The 21155-nt window shown below is 35.2% G+C and overlaps 3 protein-coding genes across 5 annotated transcripts; 2 read left to right on the forward strand and 1 right to left on the reverse strand.

The window, feature by feature from the left end:
• Positions 1-210: 210 nt before the first annotated feature.
• LOC126712251 (uncharacterized) lies at positions 211-6753 on the forward strand. Of its 3 annotated transcripts, XM_050411512.1 has the most exons (10): positions 211-369; positions 803-874; positions 951-1025; positions 1636-1719; positions 2568-2648; positions 4473-4542; positions 4643-4734; positions 4954-4995; positions 5108-5188; positions 6278-6753. In XM_050411512.1, exons 1-10 carry the CDS (start codon positions 343-345, stop codon positions 6347-6349), a joined length of 696 nt encoding a protein of 231 aa, XP_050267469.1. In that variant the 5' UTR covers positions 211-342; the 3' UTR covers positions 6350-6753. The 3 variants fall into 3 exon arrangements, with proteins under 3 accessions (XP_050267469.1, XP_050267470.1, XP_050267471.1); XM_050411513.1 differs by lacking the exon at positions 2568-2648; XM_050411514.1 differs by lacking the exon at positions 1636-1719.
• A 2402-nt stretch (positions 6754-9155) lies between these two features.
• Positions 9156-11326, forward strand: LOC126712253 (3-ketoacyl-CoA synthase 4-like). Its single transcript, XM_050411516.1, has one exon. The coding sequence runs from the start codon at positions 9448-9450 to the stop codon at positions 11020-11022; it is 1575 nt and encodes a 524-aa protein (XP_050267473.1). The 5' UTR covers positions 9156-9447; the 3' UTR covers positions 11023-11326.
• A 4555-nt stretch (positions 11327-15881) lies between these two features.
• Positions 15882-21155, reverse strand: LOC126712254 (sugar transporter ERD6-like 6). Its single transcript, XM_050411517.1, has 18 exons — positions 20770-21155; positions 20494-20556; positions 20315-20404; positions 20136-20195; positions 19956-20021; positions 19804-19869; positions 19622-19697; positions 18631-18695; positions 18455-18547; positions 18192-18272; positions 18019-18103; positions 17574-17620; positions 17401-17463; positions 17252-17311; positions 17078-17143; positions 16929-16988; positions 16384-16498; positions 15882-16156 (listed from the first exon to the last, which is right to left on the reverse strand). The coding sequence occupies exons 1-18, from the start codon at positions 20959-20961 to the stop codon at positions 16044-16046; spliced, it is 1461 nt and encodes a 486-aa protein (XP_050267474.1). The 5' UTR covers positions 20962-21155; the 3' UTR covers positions 15882-16043.

Genomic DNA, 21155 nt, shown 5'->3' on the forward strand with positions numbered 1-21155 from the left:
TTTGGATTAGCTTCCGAAGACGGAGGTCCATAAAATCCGAAAGTAAAACTGGCTTAAAAATCGATGTTTATTGTGGTCAGATTCCATAAAAAATCTGCCAGTTATTATTAAAAAAATAAAAAAAGAAGTGGGCCAAAATACTTGAAAAAACCCAAAAAGGGCTTTCTTCTTTAGTTCGGCCCAAACCACAGCACAGATAAAAACCCCAAAAGTTTATTAGCATTTGCTACATTTGATTCCTTTGTATAAACCGCGTAGCTAATACTTTTACCTGAACCTCCTCTTCTTGCTGCACCTGTATACCATCACTCACATCTTCGTTGGAGCTCGAAAGAGAGAAACATGGAAGCGACTACTTCTCCATTCAAGGTATGTATGACTCCTCAAAAAAAAAAAAATCAAACATTTTGTTTACTCTTCGAAGGAATTATAGAAAATAAGAAAGAACTATCTTCCAAGTTCCAACCTTGGCAATTTCTTCGCTGAGTGAGTATGTTATAGTATAAGTTATAACTGAGAGCAGTGAACTTTTAATATTTTGAGAATGTAGAACTGGGTATTCAAATATTTTTCTATCAAATGAAACCCCATGAAGTCTAGACTTTTGGGACTATTGAACATTTTATTCTTTTTCTTTTTTTGGTGGTCAGAGATGTTTTATCTTAAATTTTAGGACTATACAATAAATTTTGTGCCTGAAGTCATGTAAAATTTGAAGTGGACATGAAGTTATGACCTTTGAGATGATTGATTTATGATTTATCCACCATTGTTGAGTGTTAGCGTGTGCATTTTTGTGCAGATAATTTTGGGATCATCGTCAATAGCACGTCGAAAAATATTAGCTGAGATGGGATATGAATTCACAATTATGGTATTTTTACTCTCAGCTAGCTACTAAATTTCATTTCATGTTGATAGCCAGAAAGTTGACTCCTTTAATTACTTAGACAGCAGATATTGATGAAAAATGCATCCGAAAGGAAAAGCCAGAGGACTTGGTTATGGCTCTTGCTGAGGCTAAGGTGGGGATTTCTATCTTGAATTTCAAATTCAAAGTGCATTAGCACTTATCAAAAAAAAAATTCAAAGTGCATTAGTAAATGTTATATATATATATATATATATATTCTAACTTGGGTTTTTTTTTTTTTTTTTTTTGGGGGGGGGGGGGGTTTGGGGGGGTGGTAAGTTGCAAATTCATCTAGTGGGTCTTGAACCGACCGTCCTCACCCTCCATCCCATTATTATGGGAGAAGGAATTGCCAGTTGAGTTATAGCTCATTGGCAACTTTGGGTTGATATGTGCACTACGGCTATAAAGAATTCTCATTCTTATGCTAGTTATCATACAGAAGCAATATGTATAATAAACTCTCCTACAATTATTAATCAATACTTTCAAACTGTTGAAACACTGTAGTGAACTAAATGCTTAATTTATAGACCATTCTTGTGATTATGTAGAAGGATGTAGATTGTTCTTGTTTTACATTTGATTTTAGTAGTCATTCACTGTCATGCTTTCTGTCTGTATGTGTTTATTGTCTTATTGTTCCATTCGTAACACAAATGAAGAGTGGGAATGTTTACTTTTAATTTTCTTCCATTGATTGAGTGTGTATTGCATCTCAGGCTGATGCCATCTTATCAAAACTACAAACTATCAGTAATCAAGAGAAGGACGACGAACAAAAAATTTTGATTGCGGCTGACACAGTATGTCTTGCTTTCTTTTTTATTTTTCTATCGACTCAACTCTCTGTTTCAACAACAGGGTGTATTAGGTCTGGTATCACCTAGTGCCATTTATGGACTGAGGATACATTGCCTTTAGAGAGGGGAACTATTGTTCTTCAGTTCCTGCACCACAGATCTTGCATTTCACAGGATCTTCATAGTCAGACATGAGTGCTTCACTTCCATTGCTTTGTTAAGCACAGATGTAATGTAGTTCATGCTGTTAGTCAAGGGAGGGAGATGAGGCCATTCTGGTTAGGTTTTCTCTTCCTTTCGTAAAAACCCAAATCAAAGTTGTTTATCAATGGTAGATGAATATCTGGATATCACAAATGTAAACTTGGATTTGGATTTCATTACCATGTTATTTTCTGAGCATGGATATCAGAACATATGTATTTAGTTAATCTTTCAAACAAATTGTAAATCTATATGCTTGTTGTGATCATTGATTTGGAATCAATATTGATTGGAATCAATATTATGGCTGTTGGTTACTCTTTGTTTTAAAGGCTAGATTTGTCTTAATTTGGGACATTGACTGCACACTCATTATTTGTTAAGAGGAAAACCAATATATTGATTATGGTGCTGCAATATTCAACTGTTGCATCTATGGAATTATATCTTTTTAATGCACTTTGTGTTTGTTTCTGCTCTCTCTGCCAGTAACATGCGTATTTCTATATCATTTTTTGATTGGTAACATGCATAGTTCCGTACAATCATTATTGCCATGGTTATTGTCTCAATACAGTCTACTGGTTTCTGGTTGTAGTGGAACTGTGACTCTGTACTGACAATAGCTGATGGAACCTTACTCTCAGGCAGAAGCCATCTTACAAAGGCTCCCCATTGGTGACTATGTAAAGGATGCTGAGCCAACATTGTTAGTTACTTGTGACCAAGTATAAATCAAGTCCTTTGATATATTTATATTCCTGATTTATTGCACTTATCTTGCATTTTCATTTTTCAACCTAGGAAATAAATGTCCACAATATGTAAAGGATGTATAGGGAATTGGCTGGTAGAGTTTAGTTGGAAACTGACCTTCTTTCCATGCCAACCTAGATAAGTCTAATCTATTAAGACCTATGCTCCGTCAGTTTTGCTATAAAATATTTTCAGGTGCTTGGTGTGACATAAAATTCTCCAAGCACAAGCCACCAAAACTGCTGCCTCTCAGCCACCTGACTGGCGGCCCAGCCACTAGATGGGGGGGAGAGCCACTGTGTGTTTTGTAAAACCTTTTACCAATTTATTTTGGTAAAATGTTTTACAAAATTTTATAAAGGATTTTATGGTCAATGGAAAACAATTTCAGGTTTGACCAAATTTTGCAGTGAAATAAACCGGGCATTAATCTTCTGATTAACCAAGTGCTGCCAGCAATGATTTAATTATTTTAGATCAGAATTCATAAGTAACAGATAGGGTTTCAATTCCAGCACATAAGAAAACCTCCAGCTGTGGGCTTGGTACCAGGCCCAACCTTTTTTCCTTTATTTCTCTTAGGCTTTATTTAAAACTATCAGCTGTGGGCATACTTCTAGCCCTCTAAAATTTTCCTGCCAACTGCAACATTGAAAAGTGACATGAATATGCTCTCCCCCCTCCCCCCGAAATCAACACACACTCTCTCTAATGGAATTACTCTATTAATTAATTTATTTTCTTGAATGCTAGAATATCATTAAGGCTTTATTTTCTTGCACTTATGCCTTAACCCTTTTTTTCTCTACGGGTGGGAAATTAGCAAACAAAAGTATAAGGAAACAGTGATATTAAGAAAAGAAAAAAAACCTTAGGTTATGTTTGATAATAGTTTTTGTTTTCTATTTTCAAAAACTTGTTTTTGGGAATATAAAGAAAAAACAATTTTATTGTATTTTTGAAATCAAAAACATGTTTGGTTAGTTGAAATTAAAAAGATAGTTTTTTGAAGAAAAAAAAAATAGAAAATACTAAAATATGTTGTTACTAGGATTTGAACTCTAATGCTAACTCATTAAATGAGACAAATTCATTAAATTAAATGTGTTTTTTCATTGACTTTTAAAAATTAGAAACTGAAAATAGTCTTTTGCATGTTTTCAGTTTCCTTTGCAAATTGAGTTTTTAGAACAATTTTTGTTTTCTGTCCACTTTGGGTTGCCAAACAAGTTTTTTAGTCTCAAATATAGAAACCTGTTTTTGAAAACTAAAAATAAGGGGAAAAAATAATTACCAAACATACCCTTAACTTCTGTGCTCTGCTTTTGTTTCTTGGAACATCTCTGCCATAGATCTTATTCCTAGTTTGCTTATTATGGATAATCTGAGGAGTGGCAAAAACTTCTATTTAGCCTTGGGCAAATTAACAGAATATATATCTCTGTGTGTCATGGGATGCGGCATACTTTTAGGCAAATAAAAGGTATTTGTACTCTCAAAGGAACATTTCCTAGTTTGCATGACATGTGTAGATTAGAGGCTAGAGTTTTCTTCACCATCTGTTGGTATCTATATCATTATGATCTTGCATATGCCCTCAATACTTCTGGAGAGATATTATGGACACTGATGTTTCTTATGCCCATATGTGCAAATTGCACCTTGTATCCTCAAACATAAATGGCCTTCTGGTGACAAGAATTGTTTGTAGATGTAGGAATGTTCATTTTTTACCTTGTTAGGAACTGAACTTTATGTTGTGTCATTTCTTACTGTCATTATCAAATGATCTGGAGGTGGTGGTCTATGAAGGTGTGGTTAGGGAAAAACCATCCAGTAAGGAAGAAGCACGGCAGTTTTTGAAAGGTTTGCTTAACTCTCTGCTCCCCCCTCGCCCCCTTTTTTTCTAGTTCCCTATTGTTTTCCTATTTAATAACTCAGGAAATTTTATCAACATGGATTGCAGACTATTCTGGTGGCCACGCAGCAACTGTGGGATCAGTGCTCGTGACAAATCTTAAGACGGGATTCAGAAAAGGAGAATGGGACCGAGTGGAGGTACCATATGCTTTTATTGCTTTGTGAAACTCAGTAATTATTGTTGAGGGTTTTTTTTTTTAAAATTTTAAATTTAAATTTTTTTTTTTTTTTTATAAATCTTGTCCTACTAGTGTTCCATTGAAAAGCTATTCCATTTTTTCTTGAGTATCAAGGCTCTTAATTATTGTCTTTAGAGATACATTTGCCAAATTTTACTCATGTGGTGATGCATTGCAGATCTATTTCCATACAATACCAGATGAAACCATTGAGAAACTGGTAATAGTTGCTTTCTTTCATTGAATTTGGGGGTTGCTTCTGCATCATTTGGTGAGATAATGATTTATAGGCTATAGCACTCCATTGATCTTTTTGCCCCCTTTATTTTCAGATTGAGGAGGGGACTGTGCTTTATGTTGCTGGGGGACTGATCATAGAGCATCCTTTGATACTGCCCTTTGTAAAACAAGTGGTTAGTTTGCTAATCTTTGAGTACCCCCGTTAACAGAAATCCAAAATTGTAAATAATAGAGATAATAGGTATAAAGGAAAAGCAAAGTTTCATTTCAAAAACTGTGGTCCCCTCTATTGGTTCCTAAAATTTAGTTGATGGGATGTTTTCCCCAAAAGCTCACGTGTTGACCTTCCGATACACTTGAATAAACTGATTGATTTTTTATTTTTAGCCTTATTATTTTTATTATTGATAAGTTACATATTCACCTAATGAGTCTTGAACCCTATGACATCACCCTTCACTTTATTTTTACAGGGAAAGGAGGTGTCATTTATGCATGGCAGACAATTTGTTACATTTTAGACATGCCTTTATTTGATCCTTTTAGACATGCCTGTTACTTAGAATATTGATTGAATAATTAAATTCACTCCTTTTCTATCAAACTGAACCTTTTGGGATTAATGGTAATTTGTATAGTCTTAGAGCAAGTGGTCCTAAATTCAAACCACGTCTTCACTTTGTAATTTATTCCGCATGTTGGGTTGCATTTAAGTATTCCATGTATTGGGTCTCTGAATTGTGGGGAAGCTTGGGCCCACATATGAGGAGTGTTAGAATATTGACTAATAATTAAACTCACCTTTTTATAAGATCTAAGTTGAGCTAGTTTTGGGTTGGCAACTTGGAAGTTCAAAGGCAAAACAAATATAATGTGTCTATAATTCATTTTGCTTCAATTTCTTGAAGCATTTATCCGGGGAAGTAAATTTGTCTTTCAATTAGGCAGGGTGATGGTCTTGAATCTCTTGATCAAAACTTTTCCACCATCAATAATACTGAGAAACTTTCTTGTGTCTCTGAATATTAGCTGTTAGAGATTAATTCATTGCAAGGTTGCTTTGATAAGTACTTGTAAAAATAAAAAAAAATAAAAAAAAGGTTGCTTGGATAAGTTGCTTCAATGTTTTCCAAATGGCTTGTCTTTAGCTTTGGTCTGGGTTACTAATTACTGACAAATATTTCTTTCATGTTTTGGTAGACATTAATTAGTACGTACCCCAAAAAAAAAAAAATAATAATAATTGGTGATACTCTGTGCAGGTTGGGACAACTGACAGTGTGATGGGACTCCCCAAAGCTCTCACTGAAAAGCTTATAAAGGAGGCCCTCTAGCTGCTGCAGCCATTTCAATCTTCCAGTCCTATTCGGTATTTTACCCAATTGACACAGCTTATCCTCCTGTTATTTGACCTCCGATCTTGTTTCTTCAAATTTCGTAATTGATTGCTCCAGTTCATTCGGGATTAAGGCTTGTTGTTAGTGTTAATTGCTCCAGTTCACGTGCACCTGTTGCGCACTGCTTTTATTTTTCAAAATGAGTTATCCGAATGCTGGGCCCTATTAGCTTTCATTGTTATGCCCCTTCATATTGTTACAGTTAATGATTCTTTTCCATTAAAAGAACACATGGGGGTATATGATTGTTGAGGCCATTTATCATTGTCCAACTTGTAGAAGCTATAGAGTGTAAGATTTGGTGAGCAAAATAATGTTGACATGTCAATGGTTGAGAAGGATTTGATCACCATGTGAGAACTGGAGCAGTCATGGTGATTCATTGTAATTGTCAAAAGGCTACAAAACACAGAAATGGTGGGCCGCAAGCCACCAAAAAAAGGAAAAAAGAGCGTTGGCAATACAGCCTGTTCTTCTTCTATAAAAGCTATTTACTCAAATTGCCAGTCCAAAATAATACATAGCTAAAATCATGTCAATTTCATTCGTTGTTTACCCACAAAAAAAAAAAAAAAAAAATGTAAAACAAAATAATTGGAGTCTTAACAAGTCACGTCTCTGTTTTCATTTCTATGTATTTTTTTTTTTTTTTAGCTGAATTGTAATGAAGGGCTATTGAATATTAACAAGTAAAATATGAAGTCTTAAACGAGATAGGAGGATCGAAACTAAAGCCACATACTTCTTGTAGTAGGCATGAAATTGAGGTGTGTACGGGGAGGCATCATCATCTTTTTTCAACATTTTAATGGTCTTGTTATAGGAGAGAGGGCAGCTTCTCTCTCCACCAAGCGAGTTAGGGTGCAGTTGTATGGGTTTGCTAGACATTCTGATCATTCTTCCAGTGCTAAAACAATAAGCTCTCGTGGTTGTAACCATAAGCTCCCATTGTTGTTTGATGTGACCCATTAGTTATCTTAGGCATCATATATCATATATGTATTTTGACTCTTACAGTGTGTTGATTCTACAGTCGCATGAGATCAATATATTACAAGAGGGAGAATGCATGTATCATATTCACTTTCTCGATGTGATCGCTACACCTTTCTCATTGGTAGTTATTGCATTACTTATCATTGCTTTCAGTCGAGAGAGCATGGTTCTTCTCGATGCAGAGAGCGTTGCCACTGTTTTTCCATACTTACAGGCTCCAAAATGGTTGTGCCGTGTGAGCCAATAACAACGTGCTCTACACGTATGGTGAAAAACCAAGCAATCTGACATTATGTCCCGCTAGTCCATGTATATGCACCTTGCTAGCTATTTCCCAAACCATTCAGACTGAATCACGTACACCACCACTAAAGGTATCTAAAGTGTGGATAGTGGAACGAGCAGCCAAGCGTAAAAGCACCACTTTAGATGGTCACCATAAGATTTGATAAAGCTACATAGTACAAGGTCCTTATCATGGGCTGTCAGAGAACAAAACAAGTTTGCTTGTTGCTTACAGCAAGGTCTAGGATTTGTTAATGTTCACTGCTCACTACCCTATAAATGTGAGATTTATTCAGTTATTCTTCCACTTGCAATCTGCAAAGTCAGTAGCCCGGTACAGGAAGCGACCTTTTCTTTTTGGATGATGAAAGCACACCTTTTCTTTTGGCTAAGAACAAAACCATATTTTTCAACTTTTACTTTTTTTTTTTGGGGGCTGATCAAGGGCAGTGGATATGAGCCATCAGACTCATCACACATCTTTGGATGAGATACATGAAATGACGAGTTGCTAAAAAATCCCTCTCAGTAAAAAAAAAGTTTCAACTTTCATCTGTTTATTTTGTCTAAAAACAAAGGATAAATTATATATTTAGTTCTTAACTTTGACACTATTTTTTAATTTAGCCTATAACTTTTTAATTGTGTCAATTTAGTCTCTAACATTTTAATATCATGTCAATTTAGTCCATGTCATTATATTTTAGATGAAAATTGCTGACATGTCAAACAATCAAAATAAAATTTAAGTTTATTGTCACATAAACGGAAGCTAATTTTTTTATTTTAGTCATTTGACACATCAATTTTCATAAAAAAAAAAAAGGCATAGACTAAATTAATACAGTACTAAAAAGTTAGGGATCAAATTGACATAATTGAAATGTTAGGATCAAATTAAAATATAGTGTATAGAATAGAAACCATTTACATAAAAATACCGTTATATGAAAAAATTACAAAAAAAGAATTTATGATTTCTAATTTTAAGAGTAGGGAAATATTAATACCAGTTTAAAAAATATTTTTAGAAACTTTGAAAAAAAAAATTATGGTTAGAATTTAAACTTTCTTTAAATGGTCTTTAAAAGAAAAAAAAAAAAAAGTAAACATGAACTCTAGAAAAGTAAAAGCAAAAATAAAAATCAAACTAGAAAACCAATAGATAAATAAATAAAGGTTTGATAATAAGAATAAGAAATAAGGAATAACTTTTGAAGACGGCAAAAACCCCGAAAAATCCGAAAGTAAATCCGGCTTTGAAAACGATGTTTACCGAGGTATAATCCCATGTGTAGTAGTAGTTAGTTTCGGCGTTTAGTCTTCACGTCAAAAAACGAGATTCAAAAGCTTTGAATTTTTTGATTAAACAAAAGTTTTTCGTTTCGTAATGAACTGAAACTTTTGTTTGTTATTTTTATAGGAGTTATAACCTCCCTGCAAAACTACACGCGCATAAAAATACATTGTACACACACACAGACTCACTTTGATTGGCTAAAAAAACACAGTCAAAATCTCAAACCCACCGTAGATTCCTTTTCTTCTCCACGGGCCGTTATTTAATTTGTTTTTCCCTTTTTTATAACTGCCTAACAAACACTGTCCTCTCACACTCACACATACCTGCTATTACCACTAAATCTCTCTCATTTATTACTTACCCCACACAACAAAATCTCTCAGATCCTTTACTTTTTTTCTTTTTTCATTTAATTTAAAAAAAAAACAAACAAACTGATTGGCCCACAGCCATGGACCAAGGCCGCGCAACCCACTTAACCACCGCTAACGGTGGCTCCGGCGTCGTTGTTGGTGGTGGTGGTTCGGTTGGTGTTCAGATCCAACAGTCACGTAGGCTTCCGGATTTTCTACAGAGCGTGAATCTCAAGTACGTAAAATTAGGTTACCATTACCTGATTTCGAACCTTTTGACCCTATGTTTCGTTCCTCTAATCCTCGTAACCCTAATCGAAACCTCGCAAATGGAACTCGAAGACATTCGGCAGCTTTGGCTTCACCTCCAGTACAACCTTGTTAGCGTCGTCATTTGCTCGGCTTTCTTGGTTTTCGGTTTGACCGTTTACATCATGACCCGACCCAAACCCGTTTACCTCGTGGATTACTCGTGTTACAAACCGCCTGATCATCTCAAGGCTCCGTCCCATTCCTTCATGGAACACTCTCGCCTCACCGGCGACTTCGACGACTCGTCGTTGGAGTTTCAGCGCAAGATCCTCGAGCGCTCGGGCCTCGGCGACGAGACGTATGTGCCGGAGGCGATGCATGCGATTCCGCCGGAGCCGACGATGGCGGCCGCGAGGGACGAAGCCGAAAAGGTTATGTTTGGTGCCTTGGATAAGCTATTCTCGAATTGCAGTGTGAAACCTAAGGATATCGGTATTCTTGTGGTGAATTGTAGTCTGTTTAATCCAACTCCTTCGCTGTCGGCTATGATTGTGAATAAGTATAAACTGAGGGGTAATATACGGAGTTTTAATTTGGGGGGTATGGGTTGTAGTGCTGGGGTTATAGCTGTTGATTTAGCTAAGGATTTGTTACAAGTTCATAGGAATACTAATGCTGTTGTTGTGAGCACTGAGAATATCACTCAGAATTGGTATTTTGGGAACAAGAAGTCTATGTTGATACCCAATTGCTTGTTTCGTGTTGGGGGTGCAGCGGTTTTGCTCTCCAATAAGTCTGTGGATCGGAGAAGAGCTAAGTATAAGCTGGTACATGTTGTGAGGACACATCGTGGGGCCGATGATAAGGCCTTTAGGTGTGTTTATCAGGAACAGGATGATAATGGGAAGACGGGTGTTTCATTGTCAAAGGAATTGATGGCTATTGCTGGAGGTACACTTAAGACTAATATCACCACATTGGGTCCTCTTGTGTTGCCAATTAGTGAGCAGCTTCTGTTCTTCGCGACCCTGCTTGTTAAGAAGTTGTTCAATGCGGATGTCAAGCCTTATATACCGGATTTTAAGTTGGCGTTCGATCATTTTTGTATTCATGCTGGGGGAAGGGCTGTGATTGATGAATTGGAGAAGAATCTTCAGTTGTTGCCAATTCATGTGGAGGCTTCTAGGATGACTCTTCACCGGTTTGGGAATACTTCGTCCAGCTCCATTTGGTATGAGTTGGCCTATATAGAGGCTAAGGGGAGGATGCGCAAGGGCAATCGTGTGTGGCAGATTGCATTTGGAAGTGGTTTCAAATGTAATAGTGCAGTTTGGCAGGCACTTCGGAATGTGAGGCCGTCTCATAACGGTCCTTGGGAAGACAGTATTCACAATTATCCTGTGAAAACACTCTCTGAATAGCATTTTGGTTTGACTCTCCATTCAGGGTATTTTTCTTTTGTAGCTTAACCATCCTTATTTCAACCTTTTGTCTGTTCCTGAGATTGTTTTTTGTTGGATTTTTTTTTTTTTTTTTTTTGTTTGATACCAGATGTCAAATTGTGGTCCTTTTTACTTCACAATTCTTGTATGTTTCAGTTATGTTTCCAGAGTACTATGATTTGGAGAAATGCTGATTTTGTAATTTAATAATGCTCCAAAATTTCAACTTGCATAATCTTGTTCATCTGTAATTTTCTGTTAATGATAAAGAGTTTTTCTTAAATTTATGGAATATCCTCAACTTGTATTTGAAGTCTCGTATTCCATTCTTTCGATAGATAGAAGCGTTGCATGAAATGTGAAATTATGTAAAACTAGAATTTAGTTTAGGTGAAGTCCTTGGTTGTCCACTGTTGAAAAGATAGCTCGATGCCAGGCCTATCCGCAACTAGCTTTCTTATGGATATGTGTTTGATTGTTGTTCCCTATTTGATGAACTCGTGCCTTCTTATGTAAATTCTTAATGGAAGGAAGACATCAATTATCCTGTTTGTCCATGTAGCATAACTTAATTTTTAGTGCTTAAGAGTTAAGACTGCATATATACAGAAAGAACAAGTAATGTAGAAGAATTCATCTGCAAATGTATATGCACCCTGAATGGTTGAAACATGTAGACTTTCTTCCTAAAATTTTCTTGCATCTTCTCGATTGTGTATATATTTTATGTTATTGTACACACCGCTATGTAGAAGTTTAAACTATATAATTCAAAATATAGGCGACTTCTCTGTCGCACAAGATTTGGATCAGTGGTTGCTTTTTTCCCCTTTCCGATGCTAATGTCACACTGTTAGTTAGGTAATACTTCTGATTCTGCTGGCTTGCCATTTGCCAAGGTTTATTTTTGCTGCTTATGGATAAGATCTGATATGCAAGAAATTGGCTGGTTGGGATGATCGGTTAAGAATGCTTTACTCTTTTTGGTTCCAACTACTGCAGGAAAAATGACAATTATAGAAAGATCCCAATGTCATTTATCTTATGATTTTTTCAAGAAAAGGGGTGAAACTAGGATGTTCTCTCTCTCTCTCTCTCTCTCTCTCTCTCAATGTAATCTGTAGCAGTTTGTAGAGAGTATATAGCATTAAATGCAGCCTTCTAAATCTCTTAAATTTGTGGGTTAGTTGCAGCTATCTACCCTAAACTTTAAGGCACCCTTTGGTACAAGGTTTTTACAACCAACACCCTAATTCTATATTATAATTAATTAGTCACTATCCAAGTTATTGTCTAAATTAGCAGATTAGTGGGCTTGAATCAGAGTGTTGATTGATGAATTTTGTAGTTTAGGATACACATTGCAAATGTCCTTATTGACCATGGGTTGCCCTTGCAAATTAATCTCGAATTAAGATACTGATTGCAGGACCTTGCAGTTTATGGTGTACATTACAAACGTAAAGTTTAGGGTGGACAGTCGTAGTTAACCCTAAATTTGCTCTACATCCCAGAGATGAGGATGGAATTACAATGGTAGTTTTCCAAAGAAATTGGCAGAGCCATCTAAACATTGGATACCCCTTTCCTTTGATCTTATTGTTGTTTTCCAATTTGACTTTTTGGGGACCCTGTTTTCTGTTAAACTGTTGCAGATATTCAGTATGCATTGGAACTATAAGCTAAATTCAATGGCAAAATAATAGTGGGGTTTGGTATCAATGAAAGAGAAATATGTATTGGGGCTCAAAAAAAAAAATATATATATATGTATTGATGGTCCCTCTAAATTATTGAGATACATAAGGAACTGCAAAATTGATTGTGTGTTTGATGTCAATGTGAGAAATATGAGCCTTATGCACATACTAATGTCATCTATATCAACTGAGAATCTACGAGCATATTCTCTTACTCCTTGGATGCTTTCCTAATACATGCAGGATTAGATTTTTTATTTTTTTGATCCTATCATTGTGTCACGTTAATGTCATTTTTATCAATGGAGAATCTGCAAGCATATTCTTCTACTTCTCTGGATGCCTCCTAATACATGCAAGATCAAGTTTGGTCAGTCTCATTAGAGAGTGACATTTTTTTTTATAAACTCAAAACAATAGTAAAGAATAACATGTAGTTGTCTCTAGCTATTTTGTTGCGTTAACATCATTATTTGGTTAGATTACATGAGCAATTATAGAACCTTTCTTAGATTTTACGGTGTTTAACTGATTCAAAATTTTTGCTAACTATCATGTAATATTTGCTCCTACAGTACTTGGGAAAGATATTCTATCTTTGTTAATAGGTACTTTCTTGTAAAGACAAAAATACACGCTATTGTCAACTTTAAAGACGTGGACCAAAGATTTGTTTTTGGAAAATAAGTAACAAATCTTTTGTTACTTTTAAAGAACTCTTTTCCAGATTATATAAATGGAATTTGGAAGAGCTGGGCGTTTCCAGATCCATCTTTTGATCCCATCATTACAACGTCATACTAACATGGTTAAAAAAAATCTGCCTCACCCAAATTATGTATTTTTTATGATGTGGACCTTGTGGTGGGTCTCAGTTAGGTGAGTTTGAGAGAGTATGTGAATTTTTTTTTTTTTTTTTTTTGAAAAATTCAGTGCCTGTAGTAGAATTCTTATAATACAATCAATTGCGTTGACAAAAGTTATGACTGAAATTTATAGGGGTATATAGTGAGGCTGGTTTGAGAAGTTTGATAAGTTACAGAGGCTGGTAATGGTATGAAGTTTTGATAAATCATTTGGGCTCATAGTTTTCCTGGGATCTTTCACAAATTGGTAGAAAAAGTGTCTAATTTTTTGAAGGTTAAAATACCATTTTGGTTCTTAAATTTTACCAAAAGAACATTTTTCGTCCCTAAATTATTAAAAATTTGTTTTTCGTTCTTAAACTATTGAAATTTTATCAGAAGTTCATTTTACTTTATGTTCTTAGATTTTATCAAAAGTTTGTTTTTCATCCTTAAACTATAGAAAAAGGTTTTTTTTAATCTCTAAACTATTTTTTTTTTTTTTTAACTCTTTACAATGTTTAAAGATGAAAAAAAAAAATTTAATTTAGTAACGATAAAATTTAGAAATTAAAATAGTATTTTATTCATTTTTTAATCTCACCTAAGCAGAGATGAGAGAACTTCTGAAAGTGAGTCTAATTTGTGGCTCTGAAGAAACTTGTATTACCAGCTACCTGTAAAAAAACTGTAATTTTGTTGCCAAACTATTACTTGTATCTAGAAGTTAGTCCTGTTATTTTAGTGATTGTATGGCTGTAAATTACCATTTTCATGCCTACCAATCAAATTGATGGTTTGACTTGCCGTTGGATCATGGATGGTTCTGGTTATACCTAATTTTATATTTGAATTTGCAGTTTTTTTTTTTTTTTTCTGAGTCAGAGAAAGAGAGGTCTGACGAATTTAAAGTTGTATTGGATTGGCCAATGAATGGGCTACCAGTGAGATGGGTAAACCATATCCATGGTTTCCTCTTATGGGTTTTATGAATCATGTGTTTTTTACTGACCAAAGAAAACAAGCCATCTGTTTTTCAAATGTTTTGAATAAATAAGCCCTACCCCCAATGGTGTAAAATTGAGAGTCCATGTAAATATGAGGTACTTTAATAAGTAATAAACTAATAATAATTCATTGTGTGTGTGTGTGTGTTTTTTTTTTTGGAGGTTAACTCATTGGGTTAATGATTAAGAAAATATATTATCTATAACATCCCGTGGCCCAGTGGGGGCATCCAAATGAGGTTGAGTTCATGTTATGGGTCTTCCCACTAGATAGCCAAGAAGTTGAGGGCCAAGCTCAGATTGTTTGTGGGTCAGGTTTTGCTTTTTGAAAATTTCCCAATCTTTTATAATGGAAATGGTATTATGAAATTGAAGCCAAGTACAAACTCATTTGCAGTTTAATGTATGGACGTCAAATCTCCTATCCAAATTCTCAACACAATGTACAAAAATAGGTCAATAAAAACTTAGTTCCATCAATGCACATAATGATGATGATGACCATCAATGCATATAATCATGCTTGTAAAGTATATTGAGGATGGGATCAGTCCAGCTATACATAAATCTCATAGACATTACTCATCAAAAGATGTGGACAAAAGCTCGTACAAGAGTAATCGACAATTTGATTATAACCCCTAGTTCAATCAATGCACATACTGATTATGATGCCCATCAAATCAAAGCACATAATCATGCTTGTAAATTATATCAGGGATGGGGTCAGTCCAGCTATACAGAAACTTGTAGACATTACTCACCAAAAAATGTGGACAGTAGCTCGCAAGAGCTATTGACAATTTGATACTGTAACCACCAAATTTATTTAAGGGTAGATATATCTCTTCTCATATATGATACCTTTTGTCCCTCTTCATAAAGGATGGTAGATACGTTTTGTCTAGTAATGAGAGGTCAGTGTCTATACACTTGACCTAACTTCTCTAAGTTGCATATGATGTGACAACTTAATCATGTAGACATGTAGTGGGTTCCTGTAAACTCGAGTCGTGGAATGAGAGAATGGTTCAACTCCCAACGATAACAACAAAAAATCAATTGATGTCTTGGCATAATAATAAAAACGAATTATCATATAACAGACACCATGAGTGTTAAATCGTATCCTATCGTGTAAACAATTTACACATTCTCTAGGTTGCATTTGGATTTGGTCCCTTAATATCTAGCAATATATGCAAGTGAATGTTGTTTTCTTGAAAAATTGATATGAATGAATTAAACAAAAAAATGAGGAAACTGTCGAACACAGAATACAGCTATTTGTAGAAACACACAGCTCACTGAAAAAGCTGTCTTTATGCATGGGCAAAAGATATACATGTTTACATCGCACAGGATCTGCAGAATCATTGCAAAATTGGAATCGCAGAAATTTGTTTCTTCTAATAAAAAAGGTGAAAACAAAAAGAAAGAGGAAAATTTTATCTGAAGGAAAACTGAATCTCTTCCAGAGCTCTCCCTTTAGTTTCAGGGACCCAAAGTGTAACAAATACCACAGTAAAGGCACACAATACCATATAAATGGTGAAGGTTCCTGTCAATAGCAGAGGCAGCCTGAATTAGTTAAAGACCAATGAAACCAATAGTAAAAAAGAAGCAACATGATTAAAGTGAAGAGAATTAAAATAAACAATTCTGTCTGTAGGTCAATGTACATAATTGACTAAAGATCAAAAGTCATCTCCTGCATTTTTTTTCCCTAGAGTAACTGGCATGGTGTCAAGCACATGTAGTTGGAGGGAAAGGGAGAAAGGTGCAAACCTGCACTGCTCCAGTCCAAGAGTAAGTTTGCAGTCATGGTCACCACCCAGGCAATGAACCAGTTGGCAAGCGTTGCAATACTTCCGGCAAGGCCCTTAATATTGATTGGAAGAATCTGCATCACCAAATTCATGCAATACGTGAGCTGTAACATTAACTGCAGCAAGTTACACAGATAAAAATGTTCTTTTGACTACATAGAGGTCATATGGTAATGAGTCGATGCTCCAATCCAAAGTGAACATAGTGATGAACAACTATTTTTGAGTTGCTTCCAGTGGAATCTACACAATAACTTTTGAACTTACAAAACGTTATTTTACAGCTAAAATTAAGATTTGCAATGTAGAAGGTTTGACATTCAAGCAGATTCTTATGCTTCTCCCTTTCTATAGAGATTAAGTGGAAATAATAGAGGGTAAAGTTTCACTAATGAAGAGATGGTGGTGTTCAAAATAAAGAGGGACATTGTCAAAAGCATCTCATTTCAGCCTTTCTGACAAAAGCAAGAAATCCAATGAGAAAATGTAATGTAATGGTGGTACCTCTGACATTATAATCCATGGAATGGCTCCAATTCCTAGTGAAAAGGTCGCTACCATTGCCTGAAAGAAATAATAGGTTAGACTGATAAAGGAAATTATAGCATTAATTTTAATATATAATGAGTTGGAATATACTAATATAGGCATACCACAACTCCAACCACTGAAACAATGCCCAATACGTTATAAAAAGTAGAATCCTCCGATGCAAAATCCTGGGATCATAATCATACAGTTTAAGTTGTAGAGAACATGGAAGAATAACAAACTTTTTTGCATGCATATCACAATCCTTCTGTCCACAAAATCCACTAAATTATTACCTTTAGATAGAATGATGCTGCAACAATTAGGAGGCTAACGGTCATTCCAGAGGAAGAAATCTGAAACAAAAAATTAAAAAATTCTTCATTTCTCCTCCAGGTAGATCATTACCTGGTGAATAAACATTGAGGAAAATGTTCCAACTCACAATAAGAAGAAGCCGGCGCCCTGATCTGTCCACGAACCATAGAGTCACTCCAGTGGCAAGGACCTGGATGGCATACAAATTTATGTGTGATTATGACTTGAGAACATTGGACAACAAGGAAAAGAAATCGAGTATTTTATTTACATATACTGCATTTTATCTTTGAGCTGTACCTGAACAGCACCAAGTCCACACGTAGCCGCATTGCTTGATGTAACCCCTGTAGACAATTATGGCATCTAATAAGACACTTGAGCATTAAGCTTGATTTTCCAGTTCACTAGTTTGTATACAAGAATTGTGTGAAATTGGACAAGAAACCTTATTCAGGTAAAACCAACATGGGGACATTGACAAGCTTTGAGCTATTTCAGGATGTAAAAGTAAGGTTGTTCAATAATAGATTATAAAACAATATAAGGATACTGAAAAGTGAACCATTTATTGCAAAAAGAATTTAAAATGAAAAACGTTGCTTGATACAACTAGTAGTTTCTTGAGGTTCTGTGTTAAACTTCTGAGTATGCAATCTTACACTCTCAATTTTAAGACTACTGTGTTTATGGTACACTACCTCTATGAAACGCTTCAATGTAAGATGACTGAGTTCATGCTTACCAGCAGTTTCAAAGATGGTACTGGAATAGAATAGGACACCATTGATTCCACTAAGCTGTTGCAGAACAAGTAATCCAATTCCAATCTGCAGGAAATAAATTAGCCAAAATCAACTAGGTAGAAGCCACAACAAAGATTCACAAAATTAAACATGTTAGAAAAAGAATTAATACCGTCAGAGGAAACCAATATCTTCTTTGTTTGAGTTCCGCAAACCGGATAGTTGACCTTTTGCTTGTTGATGCTACAGATCTCTGCAAAATGCTTATTTGACCATCATTTAAATAGGTAATTTCCCAGATATGTGGAATAAATAATTATGTACTTCAAGAGTTCTAGCCTGAAATTGTGAATGTCAAAGGGTTGACTTCTTTTAATGACAGGGAATAAAGTAAAATTATAAAACCAGTTTAATTTGCAGACTAGTGGCATTTACCTTGATTTCATTTACTTCAATGGAAATATCAGTATCAAACCCCCGGAGAACTTGCAAAGAAGCTTCAAATTCTTCTGTCATACCCATTTTTGCCTGGATTGAGGAAGGAAAACACAAATCAAGAAACTATAATAAGCTATCCACCTAATTAAGAAAGCCAATTTTAAAAATCTTACCAGCCATCTAGGAGATTCAGGAATGAAAAACAGACCAGGTATTAATATTGTACATGGCAGCATACCTGCAACAGAAGAGGTCATAACTTTCTATCATTCCCAAGATGCTTTTCAAATATATGAAGCCTTTTGTTCAATTATATCTAGCTCACATTTTCCTTACTCCTTTAGAACATGTAGGAGAATTAACTTCTTACTTATAAATTGATGACAAGGAGTTAACGAGTGCGAAGTTGTTCATAGACCACAAAAGAATTCACTGAAGTAACCACAAATCCAATGAGCACCCCAAACCCAAAGTCTCAAGTATTCAGTGAATAAGCCTCAAAAATTTAAAATTTTGGGGTTATTGTAGATTGATTGAGTCTCTTTTGTTGTTGATATAGCCTTCTTATGCAGGGCTTTAGCCCTTTTCTTTTCAAATACCAAAAAATAAATGAATATTATTCACATGATATGATTTTACTAAAAAGGAAACTGGATTATCACACTACATGAAAAGATAAACCCTAAAGCTTATGAACACCCCTTCATGAAGATAAACCTTATCAAAATCAAACAGTACAGACCAACTAGACATTGAGCCTTACTAAGTTAGAAATACATTTAAATTTAACTTCTCAACAAAATTTGAGCTAAACAAGTTTCACCACTCCCATTGTATTACACAAAAAACCTCTGTCAAGAACCCCATCACCACAATTTTTTTTTTTACCCTTCATAAAATTTAGGAAAATTAAGCTTATTAATAAAGACAATTGAATTTTGTAGGCCTGAAACTTTATGACTATAATTAATGAAAGCAAGCTTTCTGCCTGGTAAGCATCTCTGCTCATCAGTGATTTGGTAGACAAATAAGGTATAGAAGAAACTTTATTTTTAATCAATATCATCTCTTACAAAGAAGATGAGGTTTCATCTGTATGAGAAAAAATATAAAGAAAATGAGAGTACATATATGACCACCAGATTGAATCTTTCAGAGGATTACCTAAAACTGCCAGTATTCTCCATTCAACAAAAAGTCCCAGCACATAAGCCAGCATTATTCCAATGGTGACTGAAAGCTAGGAAAACACAAATAAGAAAAATAACTGAATTGGCCAGTGATTGGTCTCATATAGTGTTATTGACACCATCTCATGCTAAGATAAACCACCAAACATAGCTAACCTGGTTCACTGAACCCAAACCACCTCTCATGTTCTGAGGTGCTATCTCAGATATGTACACAGGAACCTACAGATAATCAACAAAATTAAACCTCCCAAGATATCATCTTTTGCACAGAATACCAAACTAGAAGATCAAAATTGCAACATTACCGTATAAGATATTATTCCCACACCAAACCCTTCCAACAGTCTTCCCATGTAGAGAAATGAATAATCCTACACACATCAGTTAATTTTTTTATATAAGACGATATGCTTTGGCCCCCACTTTCCAAAATCCATAAGCCTAGTTGAATTAAATCTAAAAATGGAACAATCACTATATCTTACTCTGGCAAAGGATATGGCAAGCCATCCAATAATATTTGGTATGGCAGCAATCATTAAGGACTGCAATTCATCACAAGAAAGTTAATACTCAGTAATCAATCATAACCAAAACAATCAAAAACAAAATAAAACCAATGTGTAGTAACAATAAGAAAAGCAATGAATGAACCAAATCCTACCCCTTTTCGACCAACATATTCGGAAATCTGACCGCTTGCTATTGCCCCAACCATTGCACCCACATTGGATAAAGAGCCAAATAAAGAAAACTGGCCCATGAATATTGTTAGACACTTGTATAAGACAAAATCCAAATCACCAAAAAAAAAAAAAAAAAACAGCAGATATAGATTCACACCTCTGAAACCGAAAGCCCAAGATCCAAAGTGATTGCGGATTGAGTAGGTGATGAATACCCAGACTGCAAAAAGTACATGAAAACAAAAATAGAAACTAAGTAGGTGATGAATACCCAGACTGCAAAAAGTACATGAAAACAAAAATAGAAACTAAGTTCTCTGTTTAGTTGCTAAGAAAATAAGTTTGAAGCTTTGTTGCTGTTACATATGTGACACCCAGAATAGCAAAAAGCTTAATTTGTTGCTTAAGGATCAAGAAGAAGAAGATTGCTTACAGTGAAACCAAACTGGATTGGTCCTAAAGCGACAATCAAAACACAAGCTACGACAGAGATAGAGCTGTCACGAATGACCTGAGACGAGCCCATCATACTGGACTGCCTTGACCCCATACGATACCAACTCCCAGTGTGCAAGAATGGCTTCCTGAGATCCCTCCCTTCTTCGTTCTCATCCCTGAAACTCATTTCTCTCTCTCTCTCAGACCAAGCCTATGACACTGATAGTGAGAGAGAAATGGAGGGATTGAATTTATTTGGCCACGAATAAGAGAATTGAGGGACTATTGAGTGTTGAGACAGTGTTTTATAAAAAAATTTGAGAGAGAGAAAATAAAAATGCATACTAATTGGTACAAGTAAATGAAAAGGTTAGAATCACA

Source organism: Quercus robur, chromosome 2, assembly GCF_932294415.1.
Source record: "Quercus robur chromosome 2, dhQueRobu3.1, whole genome shotgun sequence".
Taxonomy (NCBI): domain Eukaryota; kingdom Viridiplantae; phylum Streptophyta; class Magnoliopsida; order Fagales; family Fagaceae; genus Quercus; species Quercus robur.

Bases quoted from the DNA above. Each gene is read 5' to 3' on its own strand.
- LOC126712251 (XM_050411512.1), top strand. From the start codon at position 343: ATGGAAGCGACTACTTCTCCATTCAAG. The intron at 370-802 runs GTATGTATGACT...ATTTTTGTGCAG, and splicing joins CGACTACTTCTCCATTCAAG to ATAATTTTGGGATCATCGTC. The intron at 4,996-5,107 runs GTAATAGTTGCT...CTTTATTTTCAG, and splicing joins ATGAAACCATTGAGAAACTG to ATTGAGGAGGGGACTGTGCT.
- LOC126712253 (XM_050411516.1), top strand. From the start codon at position 9,448: ATGGACCAAGGCCGCGCAACCCACTTAACCACCGCTAACGGTGGCTCC.
- LOC126712254 (XM_050411517.1), bottom strand. From the start codon at position 20,961: ATGAGTTTCAGGGATGAGAACGAAGAAGGGAGGGATCTCAGGAAGCCA. The intron at 17,464-17,573 runs GTACAGCTCAAA...TATGCCATCCAG, and splicing joins GTGGACTTGGTGCTGTTCAG to GTCCTTGCCACTGGAGTGAC. The intron at 17,144-17,251 runs GTAATAATTTAG...TTATGATCCCAG, and splicing joins CAGCATCATTCTATCTAAAG to GATTTTGCATCGGAGGATTC.